At 46.8% G+C, this 15,684-nt stretch overlaps 1 protein-coding gene across 1 annotated transcript in view; it reads left to right on the top strand.

The window, feature by feature from the left end:
- FRMD1 (FERM domain containing 1) overlaps positions 1-15,684 on the top strand; it is a 65,651-nt gene that overhangs the window by 22,056 nt on the left and 27,911 nt on the right. The window contains exon 3 of the mRNA XM_026649718.1: positions 5,974-6,064. Coding sequence (XP_026505503.1) covers positions 5,974-6,064 — 91 coding nt within the window. The remainder of the gene's footprint in view (positions 1-5,973; positions 6,065-15,684) is intronic.

The following is a 15,684-nucleotide window of genomic DNA, read 5'->3' on the forward strand; positions in this document are numbered from 1 at the left end:
AGACCGTACACCAGCACTGGGAGCCGCTCTCCTCATGGGGGTGGTTTTTACAGCGCTGGGAGAGCTTGCTAGTGCCACAGCTACACAGCCACGTTAAAGCGCTGCCGCCACAGCGCTTTAACATTGGTAGTGAACACATACCCTAAGACTTCAGATTTAATTAACACTACAACAGATAACATCTTCCACATTCATTGCTATAATAAGGCTACTGCTCAGGACTTGCATAGCACTTCACATTTTCGAGATATTGTGTAAACACTAAATAATCTTCACAAAAGCCCAGTGACGTAGGTAAGTGTCATTAGCTTTTCAGTAGATTGAAGTGCAGATTCTCCACTTGATAAGCAAGGGATTTATGCATATAATTTCCATTACTCCTGTTAAGAGATGCCACATATATCCTGTCCATCAAGATGAGGCTATACCTGTACATTTTATGTGATCATATTTAAATCCATGGGGTAGGATTTGTACTTTAACTATTTTTGCATATCTTTAAAAACAACACGTACATCACAATGCTAAGGGAAAAAAGAATGTGGCTTTAAAAAAGAAAATCCCTTCCCTCTCTCAGTATCAAATGTCTCCAAGTTCACATTGTTGTTAGCATCTTCCTCTTCCTTCATTATATAAAAGATTGACATTTGAGAAGATAGGTTGTAGGGACACAGTATTTCCAAAATGCTAACTCTTGAAAGGCTGCCAAGAAATCTTTAAGGAACAAAACCATAGGGAAGGATATAGGGGAACTTGCTAAGCACTCTGTGTAAATTGAAGCAAAGCGGGAGTAATCTTTCCTGAGAGGGAGGAATGTTGTTTGGGCACAGAGGCAGAGAAGGAGCACAGATGGGAAGACGTAGTCTGCACCCTGCGGCGCTTACTTAAACCGTAGACAAAACGGTACAACTTAAAATGCACTAGGTGACAGAAGAAGGTTTTAACACTGTCACTGGCTTTATTAAAAGATATTATCTGTCGTCTTAGCTCAGCAGACTCAAGCTAACAGGCTTCAGGGAAGCATGGGGGCCTAACTTCTCCATTGCCTTCCCCCTTGTGGAGATACTGACCCCCGTAAAGTGCATATAAAACACCACCGGTCTCATTTGGCAGCATTTTACACCCACTTTGAGCTGTAAAAGACTAACAAGAGGCAAAGCAGTGGAGAATTGAATCCTGTGCTTTTTGAGGAGAGGGAGAATGCACGCTCCGATACCACAGCAAGCTAGGAAAGTGAGCTCCAGGCATAAAGAATGGCTTGGCAGAACAATGCAAAGTGAGTTGTCCGGAAGAAGACATGTCAAGGGAGGGAGTATAGGAGATGAGACAAAAACTTAAGCATTACCAAAACTAAGTGCACGGCCTTGAAGATGAGAAAGATGAACTTGATACAGAAAGCGAGAGTCAGTTGAGGGATTTGAAGAGATGAGTGATGTGGATGGGGCAGCCTATGTTCACTTAAGTAGGCATTTTGATCAAGTTCCCTCTTCAAAAGTGTTCTAACACTTACTTTCACATGTTCAGTTTTAGAGAACTCAGTACATTAACAGGCTTCTGCTTCTCTGTAGTGTTTTGAATATGAAAGTATGTAAATACACTAATTATTTAAAATGTCTGTTATATTGATATAATGCATTCTAGAGTCTGCGTATGTCTGTGCACTGTATTCTTAGTTACCAGTATGCAGGGCCGGCTCCAGGGTTTTGGCCGCCCCAAGCAGCCAAAACAAAAAACAAACAAACAAACAAAAAGCCGCGATTGCGATCTGCGGCGGCAATTCGGCGGGAGGTCCTTCGCTCCCAGGCGGAGTGAGGGACCGTCCGCCGAATTGCCGCCGAATACCTGGACGTGCCGCCCTTATCCAGAGCGGCCGCCCCAAGCACCTGCTTGACAAGCTGGTGCCTGGAGCCAGCCCTGCCAGTATGCCAGCACTCTTCATTAGGATATCCCTTCCCAATGACTGGTCACAAGTAGTATGTGTGCATGCTCTATTTTGTGGGGGTGGGGAGGATGCAGACCTCAGTACACTAGCTCTTTCCTCTTGATTGCACATCATAATGAGCTAAGCAAATACCATACCTAGGAGCGTTTTCTCAACTTCAAGCCTCAGTCTCTAGTTCTAATAGGAATTGTACAGTTAACCCCACACACACCCCTACCTGTCCGTTTGACATCAGAAGGCACCCCTCTAGTGCAATTTTCATACCTCCTGGTAATGTGGTGATGACTGGCTGGCTAGTGGTACAGTGTCAGTGTTCTATAGGCAGAACTGGCTTCTGGAATGACCCCTGCCCTCCTGCTGTCCAGGCTGGAAGACACTTAATATGTCGAGAGCAGGGGTAGTGTGTTTTTTTTCCCCCCCCCCCCCCCCCCCCCCCAAGTTCCAAATTTCTTGGTCAAGGTCCAGACTCCAGAGAAACATTTTTCACACTGTAAGTGCCCCTGTTCAACAAACATGCAATGCTGTGTAATATACCCAGGGGATATTGCTTATATTTTTAGTGCATTTAAATGAAAAATAATATCAACTAGTTGGGGTTTGGTGTATTGTGAAGAATTTTTTTGTCAATCTTACGTGAATAAGTTCAACCCGGCAAGTCATTGAATCTGCACGCGGGGGGATACAGTTCTTTCCTGATGACATTAACATAGGGTGACCAGACGTCCCGATATTTTCTTGTTTGTCCCGCGTCCCGACCGATGTGCCGTCAGGACACTGGACAAACAAGGAAATGCTCCGGAGCCTGGAAGTGCTCGCGGCCCCCCCCCCCGACTCCGCGCCCTCCTCCCCCCATTGGCTCCCTCCCCGAATCCCCGCCTCTTCCCCAGGCTCACCATTCCTCTTACCTCCACAAGCGCTGGAGGGAGGCCCGGGAGACTCAGGGGAAGCGCGGGGCTGGGGTGAGTGAGAGTCCGGCCTGGCCCCGAGCAGGCAGGACTCAGTCGGGCGGTAGGGAGAGTAGGGGAGCGGCCCGTGGGGCCAGGCGGCGGCTGTTCTCCCCCCCCGGGCAGTGGGACTCGGGAGCAGCCGCTGCTGCAGCTCCCACTGCCGCGGGGGGAGGAAGCGGCCGATGGCCAAGCTCGGTGGCTGCGGCTCGGACGCCCGGGCCCGAATCCCCCGAGCCCGGGCCTGCTGCAGGGACACAGCAGCGCGCACGCTGCGCCCAGCCCCTGGCCAGTCGCGTCTGGGCTGCTGCCCAGCTGGTGCAATCCCGTGGCGGCTCCGGAGTGGGGGCATCGGCAGCCCAGCCCCATTCGTTCCCCTGCGGGACCCGAGCGGGACGGGGGGCTGGGGCCTGCTGCCCCCACTCCGGGGCCGCCGCGGGATAGCACCAGCTGGGCAGCAGCCATTGTCTCCATTTCACTAGCTTTGAAATTGAACAATTTCTTGTGATGTTTTTGATTTTTAAAATCAAAACACCGTATAGAAGTCTTCTCATTTAATGAAAATCTGAGTTTTTCAGTAACCAAATGTTTTTCATAACCATTTCATTAAAGTTTATGATAATATAGAATTTTGAAAAAAATAAATTGCAAAAAAATAAAGTTGAGGAAAAATCAACTTTTTTCACTTTTTTTCATCTTTCAGAGAAGACAACTTTTCAATTAAAAAACCTTTGTTCAAACATTTTTCTACGAGTTCAAATGTTTTCCTTTGTATTTTTTACTTTATTGTTCCCTGTTGTATTTATATTATCTGCCATGCATCTATTAAACCCCATGCTGATCCCACCTGCAGGATCAAGAGCCAAATAATCTGAGTTAACTGCATCAAATCTAATATGCCACAGTTTATTCAAGTGTGGTCACACTCCTGTCAAAACAAAATGTTTCACAGCTCCCTACAGCCCCTAATCTGATCCTTCTCCCTTTAAAGTCAATGGAAAAACTCTCATGGATTTCACTGATGAAGGATGAAGCTCTCAGTGAGGGCAGATTTCTGTGCTACCAGTAATTGAATAGCTTTCAGTTTTAACTGTTGAGCCTCTGACTGGTATCTCAGCTGGGAAAGGCAATGGATTGGCGCTTCAGTTCTTCTCTCTCATAGGGCTGGGTGGTAAAACAGACACAGTGTGACTCTGATACTGAAAGAAACTCCCTGAAAGTGACAAGACACTGAAACTCTCACTCTGTCCCCACAAAACCAGAACAGAGTGGGGACAGTGATCTCAGAAAGAGGGTGGGGAATAGGTCAGTGATCAGAGGGTGACTGAAATGACCAAGAAAAGCAGCTGCTTGTTCCTCAGTGAGCCTCCGACATTCCCCATTGCATGCTTGAATCATCTAGACATATAACTCCCCTATCTCCTGTCAGCTCCCTGCCCGCTCCACCCAGAGAAGCTCCCGCTGCCCCAGCCGCCAGCGCCTGCTCAGCTCATTCACCCTGCACTGCTACCAGCCAGTGGAGGACAGAGCTGGTGAGGCTGGAGCTGCACAAGCAGCCACCCGGGGACACACTGCGCCCTGCAGCTCGCTCGCCCTTCGTTGGGGAGTGGTCACAGCTCCACACGTGCAGCCCCGGCTCTGCTTCAGCCCATTTGACCTTTACGGTCCATTCAGAAGCGTCTAGCAGTCTGGATTTAGCCTGTGCTCTGCCTATTGACTACCACTGTTCTAGAGGGATGCATCTGGTCTCTGGGGAACAATGATAAATACATTTGCAAGAACAGGTTTTGAAAAAAATCTACTTGCAGTGCTATTTAGAAGGCTGGCCTTAGCAATCAACTTCTGCCAAATTTTAAGTTTCTCGCCTTTATGGTTGTGAAGATAACCTTCCACGTGTGAACTGATCAGTACTATTTGCAGACAGGCAGCTCCAGTGTCTCTACTGCTGCTCATAGGTTTGCCCAGCCACTGCACAGTGAAATTAAAAAGATTCTTGATAACTTTACTGTTGCTGTTCAGATCTCCGCGGGTAATAAAATGTGGTTCTTGTCAGTTTCCTGTCATGCAGCTGCTGATTGGGAAATCTCTGACCAACAGCACATGCAGATGGGTGCTGGAGCTATTTGAGGAAGAGTACCCCCAAGAAAAGCTGCAGGAGTAGTTTAGAGTTTGGGAATAGCAGCTGGGAGTCCCCATACATGGTGTTGGGTATTACCCTCCCCTTCGCACTAATTGACCATGAAACTTTTTTTGTTGCCATTTTTCTTCCCTGCTTATCCTCCATCTCCCTTTCATATCAACCTGTGGCTAGTAGGTGTCTGGTAAACTTTGAAGCTCTTAATAAAAAAAAAAAAATCAGATCCCTGGTAGCTTATCTACAGAGCAACATTTCTGGAGGTGGCACTGTGTGTGGTGGGGAAGGGACATGAACTCTGCTGTTGGTCAGAAGTAAGATATGGTAAAGGGAACTAGCGAAGTAGCTTGATGGCATGGCATGGAATGAAGGAGTGGGCAAGAACCCCGGGTCAGTCCATGTAAGGCCACCTTGAAAATGAAGTGTTCAGTCTTTGTGGCCAAAACCATCTTCTCCACCCCTCAAAGTGTGCAATATGGGTGGTGGTGTTTTTGTTTTTTGTTGTTTCCTTCCTAGGTGAAAGTTTAAATCTGTAATTCCTCAAACCCTCCAAAAATTAATTTCTTTCTCCTTCTGAACAATGTCTTTGTTTTGCTGGCAATAAGTACAATACCGCAAGAGTTTCAGTACATGGTCGCATTTGCACAGCATGAATAGTCTAGATGACAGAGTTCCAGTCTCATTAAAAAGGATACAAATAGACTAGCACCTAAGTTCCATTGTACTGGGATAAGAGCATATACAAAGAGGGCTGGGGAGGGGGGGAAGGAGGACAGGAATACACTACAACAGTGCCTTACAGCAACCAAAAAACCCTGGCCCGAGAACTGAATTATGTGCTGTGATTCTGATCTGGCTGCCTTTGTGCCTGTTGATCACCTATGACCATGAAGAATTGTTCAGTGCCAGTATGTGTGGGCTGCCTGTAATGCTGGGTTGGTTGTTTCTTTCAGGTAAAAGCCACCGGACAGGAGCTCTTCCAGCAAGTTTGTGACTTAGTGAAGATTAAAGACCCTCACTTCTTTGGCCTCAGTATTGTTAAAAGTAAGCGAGCTCCATGCATGGAGACAAATGACTTGGCAAATGTCCACAGACACATTTGTGTATCTACAGTGTGTGTGCATATACACACACTGGCCATGCCTGAGTGGGAACTTCATTGTAATAAGATCACAAACTATGTAAATTATCCAAAGCCTTGTCAGAGTCCTTTGATCTTTAGTCCTTGAGCAGACATATTTGAGGGGGGTGGGGCAGGTATATTTAACCTTGTTCTACTCTGTTTTTCTATAACTATGTTGTTTGCTGACATTTTTGCCATTGATTGAATTTAAAGTGTCAGTTGTTGCACAGAAGATGAAATTTTAAATGACTTTGGGGCTAGAAGTATTACATACCTTCCTAAGTAATAAATTTTAAAGAATGTGGTTCTCGTTAAACTCAGTGATTTGGGGCAGGTGGTGGGGGGAGAAATGAGTTTTGTGAATACTAACTGCACTTGGATGAAGTGATTTATCTGCAGAGACCTTTTGACTTAGTGGCTGTTTTTTGCAGGAGATTGCAGACCTGAATCTGCCAGGTGCTCAATGCTCTCAACTCAGGGGTTGTTCACACAAACACTTAGTTTTTCTTTGAATGATGGTCCTGACTGTATTCCACGGTGGGTGGGTTAGGCATGTGCCTGGAGCCAGAGAATTTGGAAGTAGCTCTGTTGGCTCACCTCATGACTCCATCCAAGGTCATAAAAGGTGGAGCGGATCAACCCCTTCTTCGATTCCTTCTCACAGCTGGATGATCTGGATCAGAACCTCCAGTGTCCGTAACTTCAGCTTCGTCCTACAAAATAAGAATTGGATTTAGTTTTGTAAATGGTTTTAACATTTTTTATGGGTTATTTTTTAATAGTCTTCAGTATAGTGTCTTATAGATTTAGTCTCTTGGGAGAATACCCTCGCTTTCTGCCTGTGATCCTTCTTAGTCAGCAATGGCCACCAGCACTGCCTTGGGGAAGCCCACATCATGTTGAGGTGTGGTATCTGCTGATTGCTCCCCAGCTATACCTGAAAAGGGCAGGAACTTCATTTCTGCAAATACCATGTGGAGAAGGCCAGGAGGCCCCCAGCAGACACAGGCTGGGGAACCCCCCTGTACATCTGCCTGATTCAGCATGGAGCATGCCTCCTGCAGTGAAGTCCAACTCTAGTGCAGGAAACTCTCTCTGAATCTCCCACCCCACCCTCCGGCAGGATCTTGTTGGGAATCTAGGAAGCACTCTCATAAGCATGAGACTTAAGTGTTCCTCTAAATTCACTTCAGAGAAGCCTGATTCAGCTCTAAGCAAGCCCATCAGCTCGGCCCATGAGGCGTTAGGGCATATTAAGTCCGAGAGGCACAACAAGAAAGCCCATAAGCATTGGGCTATATTGGTACCAGAACATGATCCATTGCTGTTGTCATCCTTGGCACCTCCCAAACCCCGTGATTCATTGGTACTGATGAAGTCCAATCATTGTCAGTTTCAGGCATGGTCTTCCTCGATTGCTGCAGTAGTTCAAACAAGTAGAACCCCTCTTGCGCTGGGGAGAACTGAATCCCTTGCTGCTCCATAGAATACTTTGTCATCTGCATCCAGAATCCCCTCCTCCATCTCCAGAGAGAGAACACCACCACCAAAGGAGTTGACCACTGAAAGGGAGTTTGTTGCCTGTCCCATATGCAGAATACAACTCCCCTGCGAAAGCACTGACAGTACTACCATTACAACCGGAATTAGCCCTTTTTCACCTATCCTATGTATCCTCCACCACCCAAAAGACCTGCACTTGTTTGGGGCCAACCTCCACCTCATCCAATACGGCAGTGGTTCTCAAAGCCGGTCTGCCGCTTATTCAGGGAAAGCTCCTGGCAGGCCGGGCTGGTTTGTTTACCTGCCGCATCCGCAGGTTGCGGCCGAATGCAGCTCCCACTGGCCGCGGTTCGCTGCTCCAGGCCAATGGGGGCTGCAGGAAGGGCGGCCAGCACATCCCTCAGCCTGCGCCGCTTACTGAGGCAGGTAAACAAACCGGGTCCGGCCCGCCAGGGGCTTTCCCTGAACAAGCGGCAGACCAGCTTTGAGAACCACTGCAATACGGAGCTGTTGGTACCCCATGCCATGGGGTCCCTGTGACCATCTTTTGACCACTCCTACTGGGGTCCTTGGGACCAGTACCCCCCTGCAGAGTTGATCCGATCAGCTAAGGGAGTCACCATTTGCCTCCCCTCTAAGGGGATGCTCAGATCTGCCCCCGGATCTTACGGTGGTGGAGGAACATTACACACTGGATCCAGTGGTTCTACCAGAACCAGTAAGACTACCGTCTTCATCTCTGAACAAAGTGGGTGATTCCTACGTCTCCTTCTTCCCACAATGATTTCAGACAGTTCCAGGATCATCTTCACAGAGTTGCTGGAGAACTTCAAGAGGTCCAGGACTCCCATGCAAATTCTTAGACACTCATCCAGCAGAATAGCTCTCCCCATTAATGAGGCCATATTGGAGTCAGCTAGGACAGTTTGGCACACCCCAGCCGCCTGCACTCCCACCCCCAAAAGGGCAGAGAAGCTTTATGTGCTGGCCAAAAGAGCAGAATTTTTGTTTTCTCACCCCGCTCCCAACTCACTGGTGGTTGAGGCTGTTTCTGAAAGGGCTAAACAGCAACATCCCAGGTCTGCGCTTACCAATAAAGAGGTCAAATGCCTGTATCCGTTGAGGAGAAAGGTCTTCTAGCCTCTAGTTCAGGATAGCCAATTACCAGGCACCAATGGCTAAATATGATTTCCTGAACGACTCCATGTTTGCAGAGTTGACTGACAGCCTTTCCCAGCAGGACAGAGCCTGTTTCCAAGCTCTGACAGACGAAGGCAAAGTGATAGCTAAGACCACTCTCCAATCCGCCGTCGATGCCACTGATACTTCCTCTAGAGCTATGGCTATTGCCATTGTCCTGTGCAGGGAGTCATGGCTCCATGTGTCAGAGTTCCCTGGGGAGGTCCAGAATACCATCCAGGACCTCTCCTTTGATGAATCGCAGCTCTTCAGCCAGAAGACAGACCAGTTTCTCCATGCCCTAAAGGACTCTAGGGCTACCCTCCACTCACTGGGGATATATACGAACACATCTGCCCCTAAGAGGAAGTTTCGCCACCTATCATTCAGACCTAGGCGTATGGCTCAGCAGTTTTCCATCAGAGACCCTATGAACCACCACGCAAGAGACGGTGTTCAAAAGAGCTGCTTCCCCACACTCTCTGCAACAGTCTCTGCATCTCAATCTCAGCCCCCGTCTCGACATTATTTTTGAATGGGAGCTCAAGAGTTGCAAAATACTAAGCCCAACACTTCCCAACTCCCACCCACCATTTGTGGGTTGTTTAGCACTCCTCCCTCCCCCCCCCAACATTGGGAGTGCAGTAACAATGGACAAGTGGGTACTGAACGTCCTCTATTCTGACTATAAGATAGAGTTTGCGTCCCTATGTCCTCCCTCCTCTTCGGGGACCGCTCTCAGGAGAATAACAGCTGTGGGCTCCCTATTGCAGCAAGGAGTGATAGAACTTGTCCCTCCTCAATACCAAGGGAACAGGTTTTACTCAACTTACTTCCTGGTACTCAAAAAGAAGGGTGTATGGGGACCAATCCTTGACCTCTGCCATCTCAACTGCTTCATTCACAAACTCAGATTTTGCATGGTTATGTTGGCATCTATAATCTCCTCTTTAGAAAAGGACATGTGGGTTACAGCTCTAGACATGAAAGATTAATCCCGCTCTCAGATACTTCCTCAGAGAATCTGACTATTTTCTCTACATTGCGCTCCCTCTCAAATAGCGACCACCGCCAGAGTCTTTACCAAGATATTCTTGGTAGTAGCAGCTCACGTCAGATGTTCTCATTGTCTTCCCCACCTCTACAAATGGCTCCTTGTTGCCAGGTCCCGCCAGGTAGCCTGTGCATCAACTTCTATGATGCTGCACTGGGAGTCAGCGTAAACACTGGAAAAAATCTGTTCTCACCTCAAAGCAATCTCTGGATTTCATTGGGGCCACCTTGAATTCTATGGTTGCAAGAGCGTACCTGCCAAGGACAGGTTGCAAACCATGATCACAAACAGCCCTCGAATACCAGTCAAGACATGTCTTTCTCTTAGGTCATGTGGCCTCCTGCACTTACGTCACCCCGTTCGCAAGACTCCACCTTCGTTACCTTCAAACGTGGCTACAGTTGGGATATTGTCCAAACTGCCACTCCATGAACTTTATGGTAACAGTTCCGGCCAAGGTACTGTTTTCCCTGCTATAGTGGACAGATCCCGATCAGGACCATTATTACTGTTGCATCCCTATTGGGTTGGGGAGCCGCATGAATAGCCATACAGCATGAGGTACCTTGACATCTCGAGAGTCCAGGATGAACATCAATATCCTGGAGTTGTGAGCTGCCTGGAAGGCCTTTCTTCTGTTCATGCACACTCGCCATGTCCTTGTGATATCAGACAACATCACGACTATCTTCTACATCAACAAGTAGGGAGGAGTGAGATCTGTCTCCCTGTGTGCAGAAGAGGTCAGCTTGTGAAACTAGTGCATCAGCAGTCGAGTCACCCTATTGGCCAAATGTGCTTGCAAAGACACATCATGGAGTGGGAGCTCCACAACTTGGTATTGTGCAATATTTTATTTTAGCTCTGTGCAGAATCCCAACCAAGGATCTGTTTGCCTCTCAAGCAAACAAGAAATGCACGACACACTGCTCCAGAGGAGCCCTAGGTCGCCACTCCCAGGGCAACACTTTTTTTTGTTTTTTCCTGGGTCGAATCAGTTCAACTATGCCTTCCCTCTGCTACCTCTCCTGTCACAAGTTCTGGGCAAAATCTGGCAGGACAGACCATGGGTCATCCTGATCACCCCCTTCTGGCCCAGGCAGCTTTGGTTTCCCAGCCTCCTATGCCTGTCCTCCAGATTACCAATCATCCTCCCAAGGTTTCCCAAGCTCCTGACCCAATGGAATGGTATGATCAAGCACCTCGATCCACATCCGCTCCACCTCAGGGCTTGGAATTTGGGTGGGCATCATCCTTAGAGTGGTCATGCTCCATGTCCGTGTGAGACATCCTTTCTCATAGTAGAAAGGACTCTATTAGAAGATGTAATCTAGCTAAATGGAGGCACTTTTCTTCTTGGGCACATCAAAAAGACAGGAGAAGGAAACCAAGGGATTTCTATAGAAGCATGAAAAATGCACACTGCACAGATTACTTGGATTACAAATCCCCTTGACCTATATGTGTTGTGCAGATACATGAACACACATTAGTTCTTATAGTAAAGGGGAGGTGTGTGTCAGCAGCTCCATAAGGAGTTCTGAAATGTTTTTGAAAAGGTTTCAGTTTAAAAACAGAAGCTTCATATCCCAGTGTGGGGAGAGTTTAAAATAACAAAAGTTTTGTTAAATATCATTTATGGTTTTTAGCTTCGTTGTAAACTCTGAGTTCTGGATGTTGAGGTTTCTTTTCTGGATTTAATGGTCTCACTATCTAATGGACTGTAAGGATGCAGCTCCTTGCACCACTTTCAACCTTACTGCTGCCCTCAACTGCTGAAAGAGAAACTGCGTTCAGGCTTTGGAAGATTTTCCTAATGAGGATAGGATTTTTCACCTCTTTTGGTTTTGTGTGGTCTATATTTTTATTAAAAGGAAGAGAACCTAAAATAGAAAACGACTCAATTCACTTTGAAGAAATGAACTTTGCACCAGTTAGACTAATCTCCTTCCCCATCGAAACAAAGCACAACAATGGTGCAGACCAACAGGGTGCTGCATTAGAATGTGGCTAGGACACATTGCTCTTCTGCCACGGATCATACCGTGTGCTGGGCCTTATTCCTTCTGCAGTCTCTTGAGTGCATCCTTCCTAAGTGACAGGCCCTGAGCCTCCACTTCACTCCCGGCTCAGTTCCGTGACTGATGCTCTCAGATGGGGTCCCTAGACTTCAGCACCCCTGTGTCATGCTGTGACTCCTTCAGCAGGGCCAGTTTGGCTTGGCACCTTGCAGGATTCTTCTCCTCTTAGGAGCTTTGTAACCAGAAAACAGTGCAGTCTTTTCAAAAACGAAGTAGTATTTAACTGTCAACGGGAACACAATACTCAGATATGGGATCAAATAACAGAGACCTTCTAAAAACGTTAAAATGTATTACTGGCACACGAAACCTTAAATTAGAGTGAACAAATGAAGACTTGGCACACCACTTCTGAAAGGTTGCCGACCCCTGCTTTACACAGTAAAGTGCCTCCCACAGAGATGGTTGCAACTTCCTGAATACCCACACATTTGCAAGACGCTCCTTTTCAATAGTCACACAGCTCTTTTCCTGGGAAGCAGTTTTTTGCTCAGATATACAGGGGTGTGTGTGTGTGTGTGTGTGTGTGTGTGTGTGTGTCTCGCTTAGCATTGATTTGCACCAACACAGTACCCCGTCCTGTGTCTGAGGAATCCGTGAAGACCGTGAAGGATTTGTTAAAACTGGGCTTACCAGAACTGGATCCCGGCTCAGGGCATCCTTCAGTGCACAGAGAGCCTTTTTAAAATGCTGTTCAATCCAGATGATTCTGTCTGGTTTGCCCTTCTTATACAGGAATAGGAGCTACTAGGGAGCTAAAAGTGAGGTACAAATCTCCTGTAATACCCCAGGCTCCAGTCCTTAAGAGCCGCCACCTTTGCAGATTCTGGCTTTGGCTTTGGCTACACTGGCGCTGTACAGCGCTGCAACTTGCTGCGCTCAGGGGTGTGAAAAAACACCCCCCTGAGCGCAGCGAGTACAGTGCTGTAAAGCACCAGTGTAATCAGTGCCTGCAGCGCTGCACGCTCTTGCCCCTCAGAGAGGTGGAGTACATACAGCGCTGCGAGAGCTCTCTCTCGCAGCGCTGGCGGCGCGACTACACTCGCGCTTCACAGCGCTGTGAAGTCCCGAGTGTAGCCAAGCCCTTTGTGTGACTACTGCCCATCTTGTGTCCTAGATAAACCACCTCAGCCCACCCCCACTTTACGCTTCTCCACCTTTACAGGCAGTCCCACCTATCGAATGCAGTTGAGCATCGTCCTGACTTGGGGTATCTGTTCTGCCAGATCTTACTTTAAAAAGTAGAAATGTCATCAATGTATACCAGGGCAAATCCTGCCATTCCCCTCCTCAGCTGATCTGCAGATGCTGAAAGGTGGCTGGGGCACCATTTAAGCCCAAAGGTAAAACCAAGTCCTGTTGGGGTAGTGAAAGCAGACTTAATTTTAGCCTTAATCCTGGTCCAAAGACCCTTGCCAGTAACTGAGGTCCATCATGGTAAAGGTGATATGTGCCGCTCCCCCGCCCCCAACTTGTCTAGAATCTTATCGGCCCTAAGCATGGGGCACATCAGACACTCTGTCATTCAGCTTTCTATAATCCACACAGAATCTGATCCACCTGTTCTCCTTGGGTACCAGCACCATGGGGGTGAGGTCCATGGACCGTTTGACTGCTTAATAACCCCCAGTTCCAACAGGTCTCTGGTTTCTTTTTCCATGTTCTGGGCTGTTTTCCCAGCAACTCCAAAAGAGTACATCTAATGGGAGGTTTTTCTCCATCCAATGGTCTGGCTAGCAAGACTGAGAGTACAGTAGTTAAAAAGTGATGTGGGAAAGGACTGTGCCCTGCTTAAATTGCTTGCTGTGCATGGAACTTTGTGCTCCCATCCGTTCACATTTATCTCCATCCTAATCTCCGGAATGTCTGTGTCATCCTAATATTAAAATATACTTAATACAACCAGATTAATTAATGAGCCATTTATGGTTGCCAGTTCGAACAAAGTTCTCACTTTTAGTATTTTGCTGGTATTTTGCTCTCCTGATGTGTGGAATTCTTCAGAGGCATCAGTGCAAGAATTGTCCCTATAGGGATAGCAGAATATGAACACTGAGCACTGTATTACCATCCTGCTCTGTGAGGAGACTGTAGTAATAAAAGTAAAATTAAAATAGAGACAGTCAGGAAATGTAAAAGTCAAGACTCCTACAATAGTACTAACTCCATCACATTTGAATACATGCGGTATTTTCTATTCCAGTTTTCCTTGATAAATGTCTAATTGAATACATATTGGGTCAGATGTGTAGCTGGTGTAAATTTGGCATAGCTCCATTGACTTCTGTGGCGCTATACCAGTTTATGCCATCTGAGGATCTGGCCCATTTTTGTGGTGATAAATCTTTAAATACACAGGATGTGCAATATGCCAAGTTAATGTTTGCATTTCCTGTTTCTCTTTTTTTTTAAATGTGACGTGAAATCTTTACATTCCAATTCATTTTTTCCTCACTTAATTTCATAGAGTTTTTAAAGGTTGGTTGTGGGAGGAAAGCTTAAACAAACTGCACTGCTACAAACTATCTGGGGCAACAGATGGATTTCTTGGAATTACTGCACTGGTAAAGTGCAAACTACTAACTAGCGATTCTTCACTTGTGCTTCATGCTATGCCTACACTACAAGCTAGGGATTGGATTTCCCCTGCTGGTGTACACACACTCACGGTAGTTCTGTGGGAACTTCACGGTCAGTTTGTTCTCGATATGGCTCAGCCATGCCAGTACCCGTGCTATTGTTGCTACGCTGCTCTTTATACTTACGCAAACTCATCGAGCTACCGCAAGTATGTGTACGTGAGCAGAGGAATCCTGCCTGTAGGTCGTAGCGTAGACTTATCCTAAGAGGAGCTGGCGCATATGTGCATGCACATGCATCCTTGTGGCGGCCAAATCCTGACTTGTGTAAATTGTCATAGCTCAACTGAAGTCAGTGGAGCTATGACCGCTTTGTCAGTTGGTGTATCTAGCCTGTGTGTATAGTGAATTCTATTAGATTTCACCTGAAATGGAGAAACTGTGAATTTCTAAGCAATTCTTTCCAGTTCTGTTCTTAAATGGGTAGAGTTCAGTGCCCACATCTCTGCTGAACAGAGATTGCATCCAAACCAGAGGCGATTTAAACATCTGACAAAGATCTGTAAACTTCACAACTAATCCAGTTTAAAAAAAAAAAATACAAAAAAAACTTATGGGTTGGGGGAGCCTTTGTTTTTGTAGACTGAGGATTATACTGCAGGTTGGCATTCCGATAGTATTAACTTAATTAAGCAGGAATGTGATGCTGCATTCCTGGACTGAGGGGAGGACTGCCAGGATTCCAGGCTACACTGAGATGAGGGGGGAGAAACAAGAAGGGGAGGGGACAGTGGGGGAGGTCACTTGTTCAGGCTGTTTATGAAATTTTGAAGTTGGACGCATGTACTTAAAATATCACGTATGCTGTTCAGAAAAACATATTAATTATCAACTGAACATAGTTGTCTGTATTGCCCTAACCTGACCAATAGGATTAAGTTGTGACCCAGGTTATAGGTACTCTGAAATTATGGCTTCTTGTGGGGTTTATCTCAGCTGCTGTTTTATGCCTTGTCCAGGCTAAAAGTCTTAACAATGTCTGTAACCGGTTTCCATTATGGTTGACCTCCAAACATGGCTTGTGTATGGATGCAATGTGGCTATAACTCTTAGTAGCCATGGCCAGCTAACAGTGTTTCAACCCT

The sequence above is a fragment of the Terrapene carolina genome, unplaced genomic scaffold (assembly GCF_002925995.2).
Source record: "Terrapene carolina triunguis isolate 2854851 unplaced genomic scaffold, T_m_triunguis-2.0 Scaffold85, whole genome shotgun sequence".
Classification (NCBI taxonomy): Eukaryota; Metazoa; Chordata; order Testudines; family Emydidae; genus Terrapene; species Terrapene triunguis.